Raw genomic sequence first — 23,745 nt, forward strand, 5'->3', positions numbered from 1 at the left:
CCACATCCGGCCCCCAGGCCTTAGTTTGCCGACCCCTTAGTTTGCCGACCCCTGGATTATATGACCCTCGGGACCCCTTCCAATTCCTCCACCTTTATTTCTGTTGGGGTAGAACCAATGTATACATCTACAATATATGCATCTGTTAGAAGAAGTGACATTGCAGAGGCAGGCACTGGGCTAAGGCATAGCCTTCTATGCACCTTCTAAGGAAGCTCGGGGGCTTCTTGCAGATATCCACGATCCACATCATTCCATAAGGGCCCAACTTCAGGGCTCTACATCAGAGGGGGAGGTTCTGAGCAGGTGCACAGAGCAAACTTTCCTCCGCTGCGTTAAGGCTCCTACATGTACCTAGCAGAGGCTAACCTGCTGTGGATGTTCCAGAGTCGTCACATGTCAACTCTCACCCTTCCCAACCATTCACCATGCTGACTGGAAAGTTGGTGGAAGTTTGAGTCCTCAGCATCTGGTGCCTTTTCTTAATTACCCAGAGGTGGTCTTTTATTTGAAAGCAACTGTGTAAACTATGATGGGGTAGGTTTAGATATTAATTAGAAATGATGTACCAATAGGGCTTGGGCCCAAATTAACCCCATGAATATTAATGGCTGACTTGGGAAAGAACACCTGGTGCTCATTTTCATATTTATGGTCCTCTTAAAAATTAAACCAGAAAACAGGGGGGGGCACTGTATAAACTCTATAAAGGTAGGTATGTTAATCATTAGCTTGTTTTCTGTTACTCAGGTTTTTTTGTGAGCAGAGCTAAAAAAAAAACCTATTAAGTATGCTTGCAAACTATACGACTGTTTTTGAAGAAAATGATTGATTTTTCTTTGGCTATTTTTGTATTAAAATCTCTGAAGAGATGGCAAAGGATAAAATCATACATTTAATTATTGGTAAAACTAAACTTTCAAATTAGTACACAAAGCAAAAAAAAAAATGAAAATGTTTTAGTTAATCTGACTGCTACTAAGATTTTGATGGTCCAAGAAGCAAAGCCCTAAATTTCAAGAACTAGGGAGTGGGGAAGCTGGATAGGTGGGAAGAGAGAAAGGTGTTTGCTTCAGCCTGACCTTATGTCAAGTGAATCCTAGCAGGCTGAGCAGTAGAAAACTCCTGCCTTTGACAGGGAAATGGGGGGGGGGAGGTCAGCCTTGCTTGCATCGCAGCCCTGGTCCTCGGTTTACCTCAATCCTCCCTTGACAGGAGATCTTATTCTGAACAGTCCAAGCTGCTCTAAGAAGATGAAGCTGAGTACGATCTGAGTAAGACGGCAACCAGCTGTCGTTGCTTTTCCCATATCTGACTTTTTGAGAAGGCTTTTCAGAAACTGTGCAGTCTGTTTGCTCCTGACCAGTAAATACACCAGAGGGGCCTCTAATTTTCACTTCTTCACCGAGTACTTAGCACAGCAAACATTGTCAAAGGGGTAGGGTATTAAAAAGCCATAAGAGATCAAGGTTGCAATTCGGTGCATGCTTACCTGGAAGTAGGGATTTGTTTATTTTTGTTTTAGAACAGAGATAGGTGAGCATGCAAAAGCTCCCCCAATATTAACTCAAAAATTTACCATTTTTTTCAGTGTATAAGACGACCCCTACTTTTGGGAGCCCAAAATTTAGAATCATTATTTTAAAGTTGTTCAGCTTTGGGGAGAAATCATCCCAAACGTTGTTGAGCCGCCACTCAATCCACCTTGCCTCTCCAGCCTGTGTCTGTGTCTCGCCTCAGCCGGTGAGAGCCGATGGTGTTGTGCTCCCTCCTTGCCTTGGCACCACCTCGCCTCTCCAGCTAGCTCCAGGACCCTTGGTATAAGACTTTTAAAATGGGGCAGGGGGACATCATATTGTACACGGAAAAATACGGCATTCTGGAGGTTAATTAATTAATTAATTCAGGCAAATTTTCCAAGACACTCTGAGGTCTTAGGCGTCCTACGAGCCTTTTATCACAAGTAAACCCACATTTTAAAATAGCTTCTCCATGCAAATCAAGCAATGATCAGTCCCAACAATGAGATGCTTCTTTCAGAGTGTTTCCATTTTACTGTATATCTGTTTCTTTTCCTGTGTCCTCTTTCGCTGTTTCTCTTCTTTCCTATTCTCCACCCACAGGCAAACACTTTTTTGAGCCCCTCCTGGGGCAATCCATGTCTTCCCAACAGTTATGGGCAGGTGATGGGGGCTGGCAATAGGCCCTCCTGAGGTGCCCGTCACCTGTAGATTCCTGATGGTGCTGCCCCATGACGCTGCCTTTGATTGTACCAAAGTCTCATGAAACCACAGAAGCTGCTTCAAATAACAGCAAAGCATCTGAGCTCCATTGCCTTCAATGAAACTCAAAACACGCCTAATTTTCCCTGAATTAGCCTGATGTATGTATGGTGGAGGAAGGGACCCAGGTGGCGCTGTGGGTTAAACCACAGAGCCTAGGGCTTGCTGATCAGAAGCTCGGCGGTTCGAATCCCTGCAACGGGGTGAGCTCCTGTTGCTTGGTCCAAGCTCCTGCCCACTTAGCAGTTCGAAAGCATGTCAAAGTGCAAGTCGATAAATAGGGACCGCTCCAGCGGGAAGGTAAACGGCGTTTCCGTGCGTTGCTCTGGTTCGCCAGAAGCATGCTGGCCACATGACCCGGAAGCTGTCTGCGGACAAACGCTGGCTCCCTCGGCCTATAGAGCGAGATCAGTGCCGCAACCCCAGAGTCGGACACAACTGGACCTGATGGTCAGGGGCCCCTTTACCTTTATGTATGGTGGTCTGACGCCCTGCTAATAAAGACACTATGATTGAGCTGGAAGCTTTCCTCAACCCATTTACTGCAACTGAAATGTTTAGACCTTGCATATCTGGCCATTTTTCTGGGTCAATTAATGGAGCACGACACATTTCACGGGGAAGTTTTACATTTAGCACATGTCTACCTGCTGTTTCAAACTGCTTTGTGGAATTCTCTCTTTACATTTCTAGCCTAGAGCTGGCATGTTCCAACAAAAGGATGAGGGTCAAAATGGAAAGCACCCAATGAAATTTAAAGGATAGGCTACGCAGAGCCGTCTTTCCCATTGGTGTTAGTGGTTCGTTGTGGCAGGGAGCTGGCCTCTCCGGTGGGGGGGGGAGGATCTTTGCACTACGGATATGCTTAAGACAGCCCTGAGGCTACGCCCTCTGGTTCTGAAATGCTTTGTACTGCTGGTTAATGGAGGCAAAGAAGCTTGCTCTATTTTTCTGGCATCCATCGGATACAGAAACCTTCTTCCATCACACAGTCTAAGTAATCTTAACATTCATAATTTGACATCACCACCAAAACAATTTAAAATTATGCTTTTGCAATGTTTCATGTTGTACTCAATCTGACAGGGAGCTGAATCACCAATTCTGCCTTGGAACGGCTCCAAAGCTAGTTGCGTTCCCATGCTAGTATTTAAAACCACTGCTTTTCATGGAATCATAGAGCTGTAGATTTGGAAGGGATTCCGAGGGTCGCCTAGTCCAGCCGCTCCAATGCTTTCCCTCTCACCTCCTTGTTCTGCATGTTGTTTGTTTGCTTGTTAAACAGATTCAGTACAAGGAGATAAAATAGTCTCAGGCTCACTCCAATTTGCTCTTCCCCTCACCTTGCATCTGAATATGAAAGCACAGCACTTCCAGCAAATTCTCCAGGCACCTTTTTCTTCCCTTTAAATTAAATCACAAACTAGTTGCAGGTTTTGGTAAGCATCTAATGCTCTCCACCTGTTCATCCTTTCGAGCTCGAAGTGGATTGTTTGAAGTATATCTAACACAAAACAAATAAATATATATCTCTAATATTCCTTTAAAAAAACCAAATAATGGCCTTTCTTGAGCTTCTTGGAGGCTTTCAAATTGCATTCATAAACAACACATTATGGACGTAAATCACTCACTAATAAAGGTTTTGTGGAGTCCCCTTAATTTTATAGTCCAGAAACAGTAATATCTGAATTTCACAGAAAGTGTTCTGCTGCCTTTTTAAAAAATGGTAATATAGTTTCTAATCAACAGCAAAAGATTACTTCATGTAATCTGAAATGATTACTGCTTGCCCAGTGAATTGCCATTATTTATAGGATATGTGCAAAGCTGGCTTCAGATTTGAGGCAGGGTGTGGCTGGCCTGTGCCCAACTTACTGGACAATGGGGCATGAGTTATAACTCACACAGCAGTGCATGAGACAAAAAGCACATCTTTGTTTGAGACTTTATCTTGCCTTGTGATGCCCAAAGTCTTACAGGCGCAGTGCATGTGGAAGGTGTTAAGGCAGGGGTCAGCAACCTAAGGCCCATGGGCCACAAGCGGGCCACGGGGGTCATTTAACCGACCCACGAGCCGCCCCCAAATCGAGCCGCCTACTTGACGAGTCCCTGTGCGCTGTGCTAAACCGGCGCAGCGCGAGGACTCGTTTCTGCGGCGCTGGGAATCTTGTCTGTGCAGGCGCAGGTGCTGGAAATCATGGGCGCGCTGAAAAAGATTTTTAAATACACCTTTCCCAAAAAAACGGAGGCTTTCTTATTAGGACTTATAGGACAGGAGATAGCAAAAGGAGATCAAGTATTATTTATGTATGCGACAACCGCGGCTAGGACTTTGTTAGCCCAGAAATGGGAAACTCAGGAGTTACCGACGATTGAAGAGTGGCAGAGGAAAACGATGGACTATGCGGAACTAGCAAGACTGACTAGCAGGATCCGAAACCAGGGAGAGTCAAGGTTCCAAAAGGATTGGAGTAAATTTGTGGACTATATGGAGAAGAACTGTAGAAGTTTAAAGACACTTGCAGGATTGAAATAAATCCTATGAACTGACTTTAAGTAGAAGGAATAAAGAAACTGTGATATAGGAATCGATAAGAAAACCGAATTGGGGGGAAGGAGGGAAGTCAAAGCTGGGCAGAGCAAAGAAAATTGTAATAATTGACTAGATGTTAAGAAGAGGAAATTTTGTGTCTATTATGTGTTGTTGTGTTTGTGGTTGAATGTTTTGTTTTTGTTTAAATGTGTTTAATTGGAAAAATTTAATAAATTGTCCTTTTTTAAAAAAAGGAAATCATGGGCGCGCGGGCGATCCAGCCCACGGAGGGATCTCCTCTGGAGTGAACCGGGCCAGGCAAGGTAAACCTTGCCAACCCCTGTGTTAAGGCATTGCTCCTGGCAGTTGTAAGTTTCCCATGGCTCAGGGCTTCCATAAAGAAATGTGCTCTACCTGGGCTCTACAGTTTAAAATAAAAGGCTAGCTCATTTAATCACCCCAAGTGGTTCGCTACCACCCCTTCTGGCCCAAAGGCAACACAGGGGCAGAATGATACGAAACTGGAGCAAGATACCACTGAAGGCTTTCGTTTCTTGTCGGCAGGTGAATGGACAGGAAACAAATGTAGGGCGGTCACATAGTCTGAATTACGAGAGAAATTGGTAATTCTGGTTCTGAACAGAGGTAAAGAGGTATTCCTGGCTGGCAGAATATACTGCTTTTTCTTCTGTAAGGGGGGGAGGTTACAGAGAACCCCCCTCTCATCAGAAGCAGCCCGTCTCCAAGCAGTCATGAAAGCGTGGGGTCTGAAGGGGTGAGTCAGGAGATGGAGAAGGAGTGCCAGGGCTCTGGCAGCATGGGAGGGCCACTGTTCCACAAGCAGGAAGAGAGAGAGACGGGAAGAGGGGAACAGGCAGAAGGCTGACCGTAGACCCTTCCCCCCGACACTGGTATTGAGGAGGAGGAGAAAGGGGAGGAGATTCACTGTCCCGAGGCTTTTATGTTGGTCAAAGTTGCGAAAAGGGGCAGTGCCGGATTCTGAATCGGAATGAGGAGACATGAAACCAACAGCTTGTTACACTGTAAATAAGGTGCACTAATAAAGACTGTTAAAAGACAAGCATGTGGAGAGTCGTTACTCTGGAGTAGTCGTAACAACCTTGACATCTTCCTTCAGACTAGCTTTAGTTTAATATATACGTTGCCCGTGGTATCAGTGTTAGTCTTTCCCTAAAAGCAAAAGCACACATATTCCATGATAACCCATGATAACTCGCTCTTCAGTCACCTAGTATGTGTGGGTGAGTAGAAGAATCCGTTTCACCATCATAAAGCCTTTGGAAAGAGCTCCCTACAGGTGCTATGTCAAGAATTCTGCTATGTAAGTCTTAGAATTGCTCTACTTACAAAGAGACGTATTTTATATGTGCAAAATTTCCTGTGTTTGTGTTACAGTTGACAACCAGAAATGTGGGAAGCAGCCCACGGCCAAAAAGTACGGTATGATGTTGTGTCCCGCACTAACCTTGCAACTATGGGTGTTACAAATATCTGATAAGAACGTTGTATAATTGCTATTCAAATAAGCATCCTGTTGGAACAGCCAACGGGTCTTTTACTATATATGCGAGAGAGGAGAGAGCTGCTGCAGGCTATAGTGTTGTAAAGTGATGCAGTTTACAACAATTATTTGAATGTGCACTGCACTGCTTTGAGAGATGTCTGGGTTTTCGGATTTTGGTTTGAGTGAGGAGCATAGCACGCAATTAAGCCAAATGCTTAAAACGCACACACATGTGACATTCAACAATGATTTGAGTCCACATCATTAACATTGCCAGGTTTTGTAATGTCGGTTCAAGGAAATCAGAAATATCCCAGACATAAAGGGACAAGTTTAGCATATTCCTAGTCTTATCCTACCTATGTACAGGCCAAAATCCATGTCAGCTCTGCAAACTGGTGAGGTCTCTGGTTCCCCATGGCTCCTGAATGAGCAAACCTAACACTATGGCAGAAAACTTACACACACACACACACACACACACACACAAACACACACACGTAAATAGAATGAGAAAGTGCCCTGATCCATAGAACCAAAGTGAATTATCTCTATCTACTGTGAAATTCAAAACAAATAGCTCATAATGATGTCAAAAGCTTCTTCTTCTTTTCAACAGCACCACTATCGCCTGCTAGGGTGAGGATGTGTCCAGAGAGAATCCACCTACAGTTCAGGCTACAAAAACTTGAATACCGACAGTATTCTATTTAACTTCCATTACTCTGAACACTTGAAGAAGGAACTGGCTATCCACTCCAGTATTTTGCCATGAAAACTCCATGGACATAAAAAAGAGAGAAGCTTTGAGAAAGAAGTGAGAGTTTCCAAGACATGCTCTGGTTCATGGGGTCACCGAGAGCCGAACACGACTAAGACAACTAAACAACAACTCTGAACACTGATCCAAAAATTCTGTTGGCCTTTCTGAAATCTGTCATGCTCTCAAAATGCTACCAACAAATGAGCATTTGTGCATTTTCACTACAACCACAAGCTCCAAGCTGTTTCAATCACCTGTGTCCTTGCAACATTGGGTTTTTTTTTTAGCAGCAAACCATTGTCATTCTTGAAACCCAGATATACCCACTTATATTATTTCTACCACATGAAATCCTCCAAACTGATGGCCACAAAGACAAAGATATTTGCAAAAAAGACTCTGTGCTACAACACACAGACAAGAATTCTCTTTCTGGGAAGAAATATAGATCAGCTGCTTTTGCAGATACAGTAATCCAGATTCAGTCCCCAACATTTGCAGTTGCAAGGACATCGGGCAGGAGGAGCACTGGGAAAGGCAAGTTGCAGCAAACACTACTTTTCTAGATTATGAAATGATCAGCGTACAGGGGGAGGTTCAAAAAGTGTCTACATGGTGCCTAGAGCAGTGTTTCCCAACCAGTGTGCCTCCAGATGTTTTGGGACTACAACTCCCATCATCCCTAGCTAGCAAGACCAGTGGTCAGGAATGATGGGAGTTGTAGTCCCAAAACATCTGGAGGCACACTGGTTGGGAAACACTGGCCTAGAGAATAACTTGCACCTAAATATTAGCAAGACAAATGAGATGGTGTTGGACTTTCGGAGGAAAAGAGGGGAACTAGCCCCGTTGTATATCGGTGTGTGTGTGTGTGTGTGTGTGTGTGTGTGTGTGTGTGTGTGTGTGGAGAGAGTCTCTTCCTTTAAATTCCTGGGAGTTTACCTTAGTGAAGACCTCACTTGGATAAAACAATGTAACTCAGGTGGTTAGGAAGGCCCAACAGAGACTCCACTTCCTCAGGGTCTTGCGAAAGGACAATGTTAAACAACAATTGATGACCTCCTTCTACCAGTCCACAACAGAAAGTGTCCTCTTATATTGTATCACAGAAAGTCTTTACAGAGGGTGGTGAACACAGCACATGATATCACGGGCTGTCCCTTGAGTCCGCTAGATGACATCACAAGGGATTGATGCCTTAGGAGAGCAAGAAAAATTCTCAGGGAAGATTCATACCCTGGCCAGCACCTCTTTAATCTTCTACCCTCGGGCAGGAGATATAGAAGTATAATCAGCCATACCAACAGGCTAAAAAACCAGTTTCTATCCGTGGGCTGTTAGGCTGCTGAACAGAAAATAATATAGTGCAACTGACTTTCGGGATTGGTGTGTTGTGCGACAAGCACACAGAGTGCATAGCTGCCAAGTTTTCACTTTTCTCGCGAGGAAGCCTATTCAGCATAAGGGAAAATCCCTGTAAAAAAGGGATAACTTGGCAGCTATGCACAGAGTGCAATGAGACTGAGTGTTGGTGGGGGGGGGGAGGCTCGGTTAATTTCATTGTACACAGGTTGTACATTGACAATAAAGGTGTTGTTGTTGTTGTTGTTGTTGTTGTTGTTGTTGTTGTTGTTGTTAACATCATTATTATTACATGACAGCATGTAAGATAGCTTCATATGCTCCTACATTCTGAAATTCATCCAAAGGGCAGCTGACAAAGTGACTTTTCAGTGGATGTCCAATTGGGGATTTGAACACAGGCCTCCCAGGGAAATCCATTCCTAGTAAACACCGCCACCTCTCCTGGTTGCTACCACCTGCTACAAGCAATGTCCTGTTTAAAGAGACACTCAGAGCCGCAATGCACGTTGCTCGAAAACACAGGCGTTCATTTGTGCTGAGTTGGCAGGACTTGATACGCATGAGCTGCCTTCTACACACTGGTTTCATTTGGCTTCCCTTTCGACAGCAATAGTCAACTCTATTCTATTTCCAGTCACTGACACAGCAATAATGACAGCTTGCCTGGCCAAGAGCTGTACGATTCAAAGCAATAAATATTATCTGCCTCTTAAAATACAGTAGCTTGCTGCCAGCCTACAATTCCACAGTTTGCCATCTCGAACCAGCAGGCCTAATGAGGCAGATACAAATAACTGCAGTTAGATGAGCCATGCAAAAATGGTTACAGATATTCTTGCAATTGACTTGAACATCTACAAATAGCAAAAAGTGTGCTCCTCTGGCGAAAAAACAACGACAACACCCAATATTCACCCTGCTTCCAAATTTACGAGCTAGTAACTGAGCAGACCTGAAACATGATCAAAGAGCACAGAGTTATTAAAGCAAGTGGATATAATAAAATAATCAAAATATAGATAGATGATGAGCTAGATAGCTCTTGATTTGATCCGGCAAGGTACGTGGAATTCAAAGCTCACTTTCTGTGCAATGCATCACCAAGTCCCAAATCCAAGCTCTGATGTTATCACCGGACTCAAAACTGCTCCTTAGAATTACAAGAACTAAAATTCATTTTGCATGCATTCATTAAACAGATAAGAATTATTTTACGGTACTGCTATGCATTTTTATTTTTATTTGTAGCTACGTGGACCCTTTGGATGGCAGACAAGATCTTTTCAGTAAGCAACAGAATGACAGAAGGTAAAGTTGTGCATCTGCTTGCTACAGGTTCTTGCTTTTGGAATGCTTCCCACTCATTCACCGCATCAAAATACTTGGAAACTCACTTACCAATGCAGGCATGGACTCTGACTGAAAGCTGGGTCCTCAAAATGACACTGTGCTTCTTGCCCCTGCTGGGGGGGGGGAATAAAAATAGAAAAAAATGATGAGCTAATTAAAGCAAATCTCAGTGAATCATCTAATGTACTGTATTCTCTATACCAGGGGTCCCCAAACTAAGGCCCGGGGGCCAGATGCGGCCCAATCGCCTTCTCAATCCGGCCCGCGGATGGTCTGGGAATCAGCATGTTTTTACATGAGTAGAATGTGTCCTTTTTATTAAAAATGCATCTCTGGGTTATTTGTGGGGCATAGGAATTCGTTCATATTTTTTTTTCAAAATATAGTCCGGCCCCCCACAAGGTTTGAGGGACAGTGGACCGGCCCCCTGCTGAAAAAGTTTGCTGACCCCTGATCTATACACTCTCAGCAATGGCAGGTATTCCGTTTTTTTTTATAAAAGCATTCATAAAACTGCAAGGACTCTATTACCACGCTAAACAAAAAATATAGACACACACAATTTTAATTGTTCAACTGATTTGCACCAGAAAAACAGTCCAATTGGCTTATTTATTCTTTGCCAGAAAGCACAGATAGAAACACTTACATATTCATCAAATACATGAAAAAACAAACACAGCTAGGAATGATGAGCTCCCTGGGCTCAGTTTGTACTTGGGTTCACCCAACGGAGCAATTTCCCTACAAGTCAGAAAACTGCTTAAAGGCCTTCAAACGCTTAATGGTGTTATGGGTAGCACATCTGGGTCTAATTCCCTCTCAAGTCCCCTTGTCTAGCAAGCGGGTTACTGGGGCTGCTCTGACAGAGGGAGGCAGCAGCGTCTGTCAAACATTTTCAAGCACCCTGGGAAAATTACATTGCCCAGGTCTCCAGGGTCACTGCTGTAACAGTATTCAAGGTGCCAGGGAAGAGGCAAAGTCAGACATGCTCTGCCTGCTGTTGTTGCTAAAATTGCAGCCTGCACCATCTAAACGGTGGACAAACAAGTTGGGGGGGGGGGCGTAAAAAGGGTGCAGCTCTCCTCTGGCTCAACTCCGAAGGCTGAAACACTCGCCTGCCTCATTTTAAAGGCAAACAGTGCAAGTCGCCAGAGTTCACATTCCAAGCCAAGGACTCACAAAGCCTGGCAACATCTCTTAAACAACACACCTTAAGGCTTGCCCTTGTTTCCTGTTTTCCTGTTGCAGCTGTCACTAATCCTGCACTTTTGGGTCTCCATAGGGAGGCTTCCAAGCATGTTCAGGTGGTGAATGCACTTAGGAACAACTCTCTCTCCCCCCCCCCCGACCTTCTCTGTTTCGTGTGGTAAGGTTGGCAAGGTAGAGTGGGCAAGCCCAGGGCACGCAGAGACAATTAGGAGTGGGGAGATCATGCATGGCCTATAACACTCTCTCCATGTGCTATTTCCACACATTTAGGGAAAACGTCTGAATGGGGCTGGAGAGAAGCCCTACTCAGGCTTGATACAACTTTATCACAACAACATGTAGGCTGTTAGTAGAAAATATATAACAGAATAATGATATCATTCAAATTATAGGAGTAAGCCAATCAAAGTTCTTATATACAATATAACAGAGTAGTAGCGAGGACCGTCAAGCCATGTGTTCAAAACAGATGTCTAAGGACAGTCTCACAATAGTCTTTCAAAAGTTTCAACAGAAGACATCTCAAAAGTTTCAAAAGTAAAGTCTCTCAATACAGTAATACCTCGAGTTGCGATCGCTGCGGGTTGCGCGTTTTCGGGTTACAGACGCGCCGAACCCGGAAGTACTGGAACGGGTTAATTCCGAGTTTCGCCACTCGGACATGCGCAGAAGCACTAAATTGCGCTTTGTGCATGCGCAGAAGCGCCAAATCTCATCACGCGTGTGCGCAGACTGTGCGCTGCGGGTTGCAAACGTGCCTCCCGCACGGATCACGTTTGCAACCCAAGGTTCAACTGCAGTTTTTCAAAAGTTGCAACAGAAGACGTTTCAACTATTGAAAGTATTGAGAGACTTTACTTTTGAAAGACTATTGTGAGACTGTCCTTAGACATCTGTTCTGAACACACGGCTTGACGGTCCTCGCTACCACTCTGTTATATTGTACATATGAACTTCAATTGGCTTACTCCTATAATTTGAACGATATCGTTATTCTATTATATATTTTCTACTAACTATTAGCCTATGTGTTGTGCTTGTATTGTTGTGATTAGTTCTTATTGCAACACAGGGGTTTGTTTTTGATACAACTTTATGCATACAATCCACTGAGAATTGCATGCTCTTGTGTAACTCATTGTCCTTTCAACTGTCCTATAAATAAGGCAGTTGTGGTTATGTTTATTGTAGTCAACCATTCTATAGCGGTCGTCATATGATATCACAATGCCAGTTAGCTTTTCTGCCACATTTTGACTAGTGAACTACCAGCCCATCTTTTGCTGCAAGAGAGCAGAGATACAGAACAATACATTAAGATGAGACCCACACACACAGCCCATCTGCTCAGAAGCCCCACAAAGTGTAATGGCACTTACTCCCAAGTTAAACCAAATAGGGGGACAGCCTTAGGGTGGAATTATACCCATAAATTACACTCCATCCCAAGGCTGCTCAGTTGGAGTTAAGATGGAGCTGTGCCAGCAGGATTGAACACACCAGGAGAACTCCACTAGCATAGACACCCTGCTGACAAGGTTATGTTTCCCCATCAAGGAATGACTTTACCAAAGTTCTCCTTTGAAGCTCTTTCAGTGTTTTCACACATGTATTGCTGCAATACTCTTAAATAAGCAAATCAAACACTGATGACCACAACTGAAAATCCAAGTAAGAGCATGGGAATTATTGCCGCTGAAAGAGCTGGCGTGCAGATTAGGTAAGTCAGGAGCACCACAACTGATGTGCACCCATTGGATAATCAGGAGCACTGCAACTACTACTGCAGGGGGTAATAATTTTCAGCTGTAGTACCAACTTGTTCCTGCTCCAAGTCCTTGTAGTAGTGGGAGCCAACTAGGAACGGCCACTCCCGGTAACCAGGATGTGAAGAAGAGGCAGACAATGCAGGCACCCATAGAAGTCATCTCCTTTTGGTATGGGTATCCACCCCACTTTTATTTATTGTTTGATTGATTGATTGATTGATTGATATGCCAATTTCCAGGTCTAGAGCATACACACACCTGGTCTTCCCATTCAACGCTGCCTCTGCCTGTCTCTCATGTTGCAATATCTCAGCTATGAAGTTGGAACAAGCACTCTGCCTAGTAATATGCCATACAAAGAACTCAGAGAGCTTCTTAAACTGAGAGGAGGCCATTTTTTATTAAAAAAAACTGTACACTCCCTCAGGGGACCATGCTTTCTCAGTAAAACGTTAACCATATACTGTACTTGAAGAACTGAAATAATGGGATCTGATGCTCAACTGGAAAGAGCATGGTTTCACCTGCCAAAATGCATTACAATGTACTACCATCCTCCTTTCATTTTCTCCTTGCATGGTATACAAAAATATTTTTAAAACCTACTAGTAGTCAGAAAAGAGAATGCTTTCCAAATATCCACAGATATAACACAGTCTTCTGGTACCACTCAGAGCTTCACTTAACGACGTTTATTGTTTTGGATACGGCTTCTTAACAAAGCAGTATCTGGTAGCAACAGTAAGTAGAGAGAGCTCCCTCCTTCCAAGAAAGTAATCATGTGCTACAGTTCTTCTTGAACTATAGCCCCAGGTACGGAGAGCAGAAGGGATCCAAGAAACAAAGACGAAGGAACAAAGACAAAGGCATACAAATCCCTTCCAAGACGGCTTCCCACCTTTTCCTATTGCCATGCCTAAAACAGGCAAGAAACCTCCTGCCAGTGGTGGAGAAAACTCACATCATGCAACCCAATTCTCCCCTACAGAAACCTCGGTGGAAATCAGGTCCTCCCTAACAAGAGGGCACATGTTGCAGTGTGACCTGGGAACCAGACCCTGTGAATTGTGGATGGGAACGTTTGGATGACCACAACACCCTATTGGAGGTCCCTCAATGCTGGGTGCAATCAGACCAATGGTATGCCAGCAAATTTGTATTGAGGGGCCTCTATTTAAGCCCATGCACGTGTCCCTGAGCTTCCTCTTTGGGGCCAGTGCATCGGAACACCCGCCCACCTCTCCCTATATTTAGGCCTTGCACGCATGACTTTGCTATGCCGTCGTGTGTTGTCTGTCATTGGGACAGGGGCACGGCAGGAATTTTCCCCACTTGGCAGATTGGCTGGTGCCATTTGGGTTTCGCCTGCCGCGTAGCAAATCGCCACAACTTGTAACATTGTGGTTAGGCTCTGGTTCAGGTGATAGGGACGGGGAAACGCTCTCGCCATCCCTATGCAATGGGTATTCCATTAAAGGAATCCCGGAACTCTTGGTTGGTCGACCCTGAGAGGGGTTGTGCCCGGAGCCAGAGTCCAGGGGGGCATCTGGCTAGAGGACTAGCAGGGCTCCTGCTTTCCACTGTCCCAGGTGTTCACCCGAGGCTGACCTATGGTTGGTGCCCAGGGTCAGCGCTACCTGCGCAAGGGTGCAGGGAGCTAGTCGAACCAGAGCCTATGCAACCACTCACTTGGTTGTAATCAATAAAGCTGTGGCCTAGATTCTGCCAAAAACCAGAGCAAAAATTTGAGTCTTGTCTGAATTTATTTGGGGGTGGTTAAAGGGTCTACACATGCAAATCAATGTTTCCACACCTTTCTAATGAACAACTTACCCAGAATCCTCCTGAAAACCTTCCAATTCATCCTTTTGTTCTGCTAAGGTAGACTCCAAATCCAAGTAGGTACCATTGTGAGACAGCTGCAATGTGCAGTCATCAAGCTGAAAAAGAAAAGAAAAGAAAATACTGTAGTTCACTGTATCAGTTTCAAGGCCTCCAACCTCCAGACCAGCTTACATACAATTTAGCACAAACCATCAGATTGTTGCTGCCCCGGTCAAAGCACACATCCACTTAACACCAGTACAGTACCTCAAATTCCCCCCGAGATGTTGGGCTAAATGCCTCCTCCTCCTCTAAGAAAACTTTAAACAGTAGGAACAGGCATTCTTGTTCCAAGTAAATGGATGCTAGGTGTAATTCAGAGGTTATCTCAGGGTGGTTTCCTGAGACAACCAATCCTTTTCACGAGAGCAAGAAATCTCAGTGTGTTTCTGTCACCCGCACCTTCTCGCTCACTTTTGATCACTTACATATTTCTCTGTGGAACTTGACATTTTATTCAATGGAGAGAACCACTTCTGCTCTTGTTTACCTGATCACTTTATTGTTGGATGAAAGCTAGGAAAGTCCATAATCTTCCCTGCTTGTTTCATTGCAGACACAACACTTAATTGCAATTTGTTTTGCTTACCAACAGTTACCGGTAATTATCAAGTGATGGTTAAGTATTCCAAACCTGGATGGGAAACCACAGTTTGACGTGGGATCACAAACCATAGTACATGCTAACTATGATTAAGTGTTACGTCTGGACCAGTGTTTGTCAACCTTTTTTGGGCCAAGGCACACTTGTTCCATGAAAAAAATCACGAGGCACACCACCATTAAAAAAGTTAAAAAATTTAACTCTGTGCCGCCCTATATTGACTATATAATTATGACTGTAAGAAACACTTGCCAATTGCTGTGTTGGTTGCAATCTCCTGTAATAAGGCTTCACAAGCCACTGATTTCTCTGCCAGCACAATCCTTTGCTCAGCAAGTTTCAGGTTGAGCTCATCCAGCCAGCTTCTTTAAGTTTGTCTAAAACCACCCTCCCGTGGTGGTGGCTGTTGAGAGCTGCGCTCGCTCCGCGTCGTGACCCAGCCGGCTTCCTTTCCGGCGGGTCAGTGATGTGTATTGGCGGCCGCCAGGCACGTGACAATGCAAATCGCCCTTCTCGTCGCCGCACGTCGCCGCACACCAGCCAGCATCTCGCGGCACACTAGTGTGCCGCGGAACAGCGGTTGAGAAACGCTGGTCTGGACCATGCAAAACCTGATCAACCTGATCTCTGCTTCCAAGATGAGAAGCAAGATTCCTTTGGCATTTCCCTGTACATGCTTTCCTGAGACAGAGCTTAGTTCAACCAATTAAACCAACACTTTCGAAGTACTTTTCACTCCATAAGATGCACTTTTTCCCTCCCAAAAAGGAAGGGGGAAAGTCCGTGCATCCTATGGAGCGAATGCGAGAGCCAGAGCCAGAGCCTGCACAAAAAACCAGAGCCCGACCAGAGCCAGAGCCTGCGCAAAATTCCAGAGCCCGACAAGAGCCAGAGCCGCGCAAAAGCCAGAGCCTGCGCAAAAAGCCAGAGCCCGATCATAGCCAGAGCCCGACAAGAGCCCGATCAGAGCCAGAGCCTGCGCAAAAAAGCCAGAGCCCGATCAGAGCCAGAGCCTGCGCAAAAAGCCAGAGACCACGCAAAACCAGAGCCCAACCAGAGCCAGAGGACAATTCAAGAGAGCAAAATATTTGTTTTCTTGCTTTCCTCCTCTAAAAACTAGGTGCATCCCAAGAAGTGAAAATACGGTAAATTTAAGATCTTAATTGGGATTATGTGTGCACCAGGTCTCTATCTCAATTGTTTGTTAAAAAATAAAGATACTATTATTTTTACACAGTAGTAAAATATTTGGCTCATCTGACACCTGCAAATAAGTAGTCGAGACAGGCCTTCCTGTACAAAAAGGAAACTATTGAATGTATGAATGCCTAGGCAAATCAGAGTTCAGAGGTTTCTAGCCTGCTACAGATGACTTTGCAAACAAACTGAGCTCCGAAGAGGCCTGGGCACACATAATTTTAACCATACCCTATCAGAGATTAAACTCCTATTCCCATGTTCGCAGCAAAAGAATGACAACACAGCATGTAGGACAGCTGCACACACGATTACAAATTTTCAGATAAGTTAGTCATTGATCCTGATCACACTTTTGGACATTGTAAATCTGCATATAGAAAATTCCAGGAAAATTATACAGTATATGGAATCAGAAAATGTAAACCCGTCTCCCCATGATGTTAGGAATTAAAATCTAGAAGGAATATAAATATTGTGGTTTATGCACATTTTTCTTTAGCATCACCATAGCTTCTGACCAAACCAGTTTTGTGGATCTAGCAAGTGTAAGAATTGATCGGCTTCCTAATGAGACAATCGCCTGGGTGAAGGGCTATTAAGGGGAACAGAGGAAAGGGGCTCTCTGGGATATGGCAAATGGGGGGGTGGGGGTGGGGGTGGGGGGCCCTCTTGGATAGTTAGAAAGGCATAGCCAGAGTTTAGAGCAGAGTAGAAAGAAAAGCAGGAGAGTGACACAGCAATGTTTGCTTTCTGTTTTAATCCAAGGTTGCAGCAATGAGGGAAGCAAGGCCCTCCTAGGGTGTTAATGCTCTGAACCCCTCCATCGTAGGCCCAGGTTGTCTATATGTGTAAATAAACCATATAAAAGGTAAAGGGACCCCTGACCATTAGGTCCAGTCGTGACCGACTCTGGGGTTGCGCGCTCATCTCGCATTATTGGCCGAGGGAGCCGGCGTATAGCTTCCAGGTCATGTGGCCAGCATGACAAAGCCGCTTCTGGCAAACCAGAGCAGCACATGGAAACACCGTTTACCTTCCTGCTGTAGCGGTTCCTATTTATCTACTTGCACTTTGATGTGCTTTCAAACTGCTAGGTTGGCAGGAGCTGGGACCAAGCAACAGGAGCTCACCCTGTCACAGGGATTCGAACCACCAATCAGCAAGCCCTAGGCTCAGTGGTTTAACCACAGCGCCACCTGGGTCAAAAATAAACCATATACCGTATCATAAAAGCACCACAGTCTCTGGTGTTTCTCATGAAACATGAACCCCGGGTGAGCTTCTGGAACCCATGGAATCTCACACAGCTCAGAGATTGCAGTGGTGTGTAACAATGCATAAAGGTAAAGGGACCCCTGACCATTAGGTCCAGTCGTGACCAACTCTGGGGTTGCGGCGCTCATCTTGCGTTATTGGCCAAGGGAGCCGGCGTACAGCTTCCAGGTCATGGGGCCAGTATGACAAAGCCGCTTCTGGCAAACCAGAGCAGCGCACAGAAACGCCGTTTACCTTCCGCTTGCAGCGGTACCTATTTATCTACTTGCACTTTGATGTGCTTTCGAACTGCTAGGTTGGCAGGAGCTGGGACTGAGCAATGGGAGCTCACCCCGTCGTGGGGATTCGAACTGCCAACCTTCTGATTGGCAAGCCCTAGGCTCTGTGGTTTAACCCACAGCGCCACCCGCGTCCCCCACCCTTTCTCTATTCTCTCCCTTTATTTCTGACCAGCATTTGCAGGTAGTGTTGCTAGATGCAGCTTGAACCATATAAAAAGGCCCAGGTTTTGTTGCCTTTGCTGCAATGCACTAGTTTTGTAGCCCCTTATAGAATAATATATTTATTATGGTATAGACTTCTGTGGTCCAATACATCAGATGCATGAAATGTAATCCTAAATTGACAAGCTCATCTGAGGGTGGAAGAATGTAGGGGCTTGAGGTCAGAGGGAAATGACATCTCTATTCCTTTTTGGATTCCCCCCCCCTGACTCATTCCCCTTCCACCATGTACCATAGCTGCCAAGTTCTCCCTTTTTTAAGGGAAATTCCCTTATGCTGAATAGGCTTCCTCGTGAGAAAAGGGAAAACTTGGCAGCTTTGCCATGTACACCTCACACATCTGATGAAATGGACTGCAGCCTGCAAAAGCCTATGCCATACTACATTTTTCATGGAATTGCAGAGTTGGAAGTGACCACAAGGATCATCTAGTCCAACCTCCGGCAAGGCAGGAATCTTTTGCCCCAAGTGGGGCTTGAACCCACAACCCTGAGATTAAGAGCTTTAAGGTGACACAAGTCTCTTTTGCTGGTCTTGAACCATATAATTCAGGCTTGTGGTGTTTTTTTTTTTTAACCAAGACCAAATGCTAGTTATTTTGAAGCTACCCAGCCACTCATAGGGTGTTCTTCCAACCAGGAATGCTGTCAAACCTAGAAGAAATGAATGGATACTAGACCAGATTCTTAGAGAATCCACATCTATTAACCAGGCAAATAGCTGTATGATTCCTCAGTAGCCTTGGGTAACAACTGAAATTGTAATGACAAAAAGGCACCTCTAATTGGATAACAACTCTTCCATCACTAGGGTGATTAGAACGTCTGCCCACAAATTCAGTTGTGTAATTCTGGGAAAAGAAGCTTGCTTTCTGAAAGGACTATACCTTTCCAAAGAACTACAAAAAATGGGAAAGGCCCTGGGTGTCAGAGTGAACAAAACCACAGCTTTCCCAGACTTTAAATGAATTGCTTTACTTTCAAGTTGAAAGCAATGTTTTCTGTTTCTTACATCATCAAGTAAGTATTCCAGTTTCAAAGTACTGGATCAGATGGCATGATGAGCGTGTAAGAGAAACTTTTTTTTTTTGGAGGGGCTAAATTAATTACTCTTCTTAATATGGATCTATTCAAGTAAATGAGCCAGAAGTTCTGAAAGTGTCTCTCTGATCTCTAATGGAACCTTAAGTTGAAACTTGAAAAGCTTATCAGTCTTGTCTATCCCAAATGTAAGCGACCTTACAAGCATTATCAGGTATATCCCTAGAATTTAATGTGTGATATGTTGCACAAGATTGAAAGGAGAAGGGGATGACAGAGGATGAGATGATTGGACAGTGTTCTCGAAGCTACGACCATGAGTTTGACCAAACTGCGGGAGGCAGTGGAAGACAGGAGTGCCTGGTGTGCTCTGGTCCATGGGGTCACGAAGAGTCGGACACGACTAAACGACTAAACAACAACATGTTGCACAACAAAGAGTCAGTCTTGAGGCGCTTAAGACTAACTAACAAGTTTATCATGGGATAAGGTTTCATCTCTGAACATTGGCCATGCTGGTCTGGGCTGGTCAAGAGTCTGTGAGAATTAAAGCTTAATGTATGCAAAATGCGCCCGAGGACCGTTCACAAGACCAGCAATCAATGATAATGCAAACACCCTAATGCAAACACTTGGCAAACACTGCCAAGTTAATTAACCCCTACCATGGGACAGAAAACCATTATCGTGCCACAATGCAGAGATTGTACTTTATTATTATTATTTTTAAAATCATATTGAGAACCACATTTGTTTACATTTATCAAGCAAACACCAGAAAACAAATGAAACTCTGCTTAAAAGACCCAACAACCACAATGGCACAATAGCTGAAATAACACAATATCCTCTCTTGTCACAGAACTAATTTAGAGGGAAACTGATGGTCTCGATACACTTGAATTGCAATTTTTCCGAATTGTAGCATATTGGTCTTGGGTGTCATTGTACTGTCTTATAAGCATGAAAAACAAAAGTACTCCGTTTGGGGGGGCGGGGGGGGAGGCATGCCATTTCACCTGTCTCCTGATAAACTAAGAATTGATGCCTAAGCCACGCAACTGTGGCAATTTTCCAAAGTTTACCATACTAGAGCTCTATAGTAAGAGTCCTATTGTGCTTCCACTATTGTGTTATCACAAGCCTGGCAGTGACTAACAACGAATGTAATCAAGCCCTTAAATACTACATTCCCCGCCTCCAAGTTAAACAGTGAAAGTGGCATTAATTCCCATGGGTTAACCATTGTTTGGCCAGTTATGGTACTGATCACTTTGAGTATCTCATTCCAAAATATCACTGCCTACAGGCACTTTCACTTTCAACCACAGATGAATTACACTTCTTGATAAGTTGTAACCTGGTAGTTTCACACTGGACTCTCCCCTTGGAAGGTGTTTTGGTTTTTTTAAAAGTTCTTTTCCCCCAAAGCCTCTTCTTCTGAGATACGTTGAAGTGTTACACTCAGGACTCACAGGCATGAGTTTCCTAAGAAATTCCATTAGGAATTCCCCATCCGCTCTTCAAATGCCTGGTGGATTGTTGCATAACAGAGAGCAAGGACTTATTCTCTGTGGCCTTCAGGTAGAGGGGCTTAAGCTGAGAGGGTGACTGGGAGTGGGGCACGATGGCAGCAGCCGGGCCAAGGGCAATAGTGGGAGTGGTCATTGTTTATGCTGTGAAGGTGTGGGTGAAACCAGAGAAAACAGGCGTGGTGACAGATGGAGTCAAGCACTCCATGATCCCCTTCTGCAAGATTGCTGGGGAGGAAGTTGCGCAGCTCAAGGAAAAGAAGATTGTCTCCTCAGAGGCAGATGCTGTAGGCTGTGGTCCAGAGCAGTGCCAGGAGACAATCCGCACGGCCCTCGTCATGTGAGGCTGATCGAGAGCTGCCTGTGGAGATCCCTGCCAAAGACTACAACAGCTCCGGCCCCTTCCAGGTTTCCAAGATCGTGGCTGTGCAGGTCAAGACAGAAGGCATCAACCTTCTGCTGCTGGGCAAACAGGCCAATGACAATACAGTGGTACCTCGGTTTATGAACACAATTGGTTCCGGAGGTCTGTTCATAAACTGAAGCGTTCATAAACTGAAGCGAACTTTCCTATTGAAAGTAATGGAAAGTGGATTAATCCGTTCCAGACGGGTCCGTGGAGTACTCAACCTGAAGCGTACTTAACCCAAAGCATGGGTGTAATTGGTTCCGGAAGTCTGTTCATAAACTGAAGCGTTCATAAACTGAAGCGAACTTTCCCATTGAAAATAATGGAAAGTGAATTAATCCATTCCAGATGGATCCGCGGCGTTCGTAAACCGAAAATTCATAAACCGAGGTGTTCATAAACCAAGGTTCCACTGTAACTGTAACCGGGCAGGGCAGCTGACCGCAGCATTTCACGACTGGCCTCAGGGGACATTTGCTTCAGAAGTGACTCTGGATGGGGACTGGCTGAAGGCTGAGCGTGAAATTGAACGGGGTCTAGAAATGATACACCTGAACCTGCCAGCCATGGTGACCGCTGACCTGCATCTGAACGAGACACGCTATGCCACCCTGCCTAATATCATGAAGGTCAAAAAGAAGACTGAGATAGTGAAGCCATCCAATCTTGAGGTTGTTATGAGAAAAAACTGCTCCTTTTCCCTTATGGGGTACCCATATAGAGTCCTTTTGTAGGTTCTCTATCAGTAGGAGAAAATAACAGAGACCAACAAGAGAATATTGAGAAGCAAAGCAGCTAGTAAGCCTGATCTTTATTAAAGCTGTTGCAACAGGGTGTTCCCCCACACGCAGGAGAGAGGAGGAGGACCCAGAGCCATGCATGCAAGCCCTTATATAGACATTTTAAATTGCCCATCCCCAGAAACATCATAGATACATCACAGAAGGGGTGTAGCCCAAGACACCCCCCCTTAATACATCAGAGAAGGGGCGGAAATCTGGATGTGTTGTTTTCTTCCTGTCTGCCAGGTTAACTGATTAGATTACCTGGGCATCCTGGCCACTCTTTTGTTATGGTAACTACTCAATTCCTGAACCCAGGTCACAGGCTCACACCCTATTCATATCTTAAATGTGCCGCTGAGACAGGATTTGTGAAAGAGACAGTGGGGAGATTTCCCATCTCCTTCGACCTTGCAGATAAATATTTGAGGTCATTTTGGGAGAGAGAAAATGGTTCTAGGACTTTTCTGTGGGTTTCAGACATGTGGTCCACACATCTGTATGTGCTTGCTTGGTACCGGTACATTTATGAACATTTGGTACATTTATGAACATCTTTTTAGGGTAAAGGACATGAACATCTTTTTAAGGTAAAGGTAAAGGGACCCCTGACCATTAGGTCCAGTCGTGACCGACTCTGGGGTTGCGCGCTCATCTCGCATTATTGGCCAAGGGAGCCGGCGTATAGCTTCCAGGTCATGTGGCCACCATGACAAAGCCGCTTCTGGCGAACCAGAGCAGCACATGGAAACGCCGTTTACCTTCCCGCTGTAGCGGTTCCTATTTATCTACTTGCACATTGACGTGCTTTCGAACTGCTAGGTTGGCAGGAGCTGGGACCAAGCAACAGGAGCTCACCCCATCACAGGGATTCGAACCGCCGACCTTCTGATCAGCAAGCCCTAGGCTCAGTGGTTTAACCACAGCGCCACCTGGGTCCCATTTATAAGACCTTAAAATTCTTATAACAGGGTCGATTTTACCCCACTGTAAGGATGTTGTCAATGGCTCCTGGCTGGTTGCCCAGGAAAGTATAAAGACAAGGAAAAGTTTCTTACCATCCTTTTTTATTTCAATCTTTACAGAGAGAGGCTATAGAACCCAGCCTCTTGGATAATGGCGTTGTCCCGAGTGCATCTCCATCCCGTCTCTCCCATTTCCTCACCCATCACTTCTATGGATGTTGCTACATGCCCTCTGTCTTTGAGCTCTTTGCTCTCCTACTTATAAGGCTTGCCAGGTTCTGGGAGAGGGAGGGTCTGGAATGCTTTCTAATGACAACATCTCAGCTGGGTGCTGTCCCGGCTGTCCCAGGATTGCCTAGCTTTTCCCCTCATCTGCCTCTGAGCTGCAACCTCCCTCAATTCCCTGTTGTAAATCTATCCCGTCTCCCTCTTCCTCCTCTCTGGAAGGGTCAGGATGGGGAGGCAGTCTCCACCATTCCTCCTCTGCCCTGTCCCTGACACCCACGGGTGAAGAGCATGGAGGACCCTCCCCAGTGTAAGGCTGGAGTCAAAGTACAGTAGAGATGGCCAAAAGTGCAGTTGCTTAGCTCAATGGGAAGGGGGATGGAGAGCCAGAGCATTTTCCGCATAGCAATGCCCTTTCCATTAAGGCTGTTCATCAACTAAAACTACAGTGGTACCTCGGTTTAAGTACACAATTGGTTCTGGAAGTCTGTACTTAACCTGAAGCGTACTTAACCTGAAGCGAA

General features: G+C 45.0%; 1 protein-coding gene and 1 pseudogene across 13 annotated transcripts in view; one reads left to right on the plus strand and one right to left on the minus strand.

Moving 5' to 3' along the window:
- Positions 1–23,745, minus strand: part of FHOD3 (formin homology 2 domain containing 3) — a 310,284-nt gene that overhangs the window by 246,495 nt on the left and 40,044 nt on the right. For all 13 annotated transcript variants that reach the window (XM_060282210.1, XM_060282206.1, XM_060282209.1 and 10 more), the window contains exons 2-3: positions 14,636–14,742; positions 9,870–9,934 (exon numbers count right to left, since the gene is read on the minus strand). In XM_060282210.1, the coding sequence (XP_060138193.1) occupies positions 9,870–9,934; positions 14,636–14,742 (172 nt within the window). The remainder of the gene's footprint in view (positions 1–9,869; positions 9,935–14,635; positions 14,743–23,745) is intronic.
- Positions 20,749–22,286, plus strand: LOC118094170 (electron transfer flavoprotein subunit beta-like; annotated as a pseudogene).

This window comes from Zootoca vivipara, chromosome 13, assembly GCF_963506605.1.
Source record: "Zootoca vivipara chromosome 13, rZooViv1.1, whole genome shotgun sequence".
Classification (NCBI taxonomy): domain Eukaryota; kingdom Metazoa; phylum Chordata; class Lepidosauria; order Squamata; family Lacertidae; genus Zootoca; species Zootoca vivipara.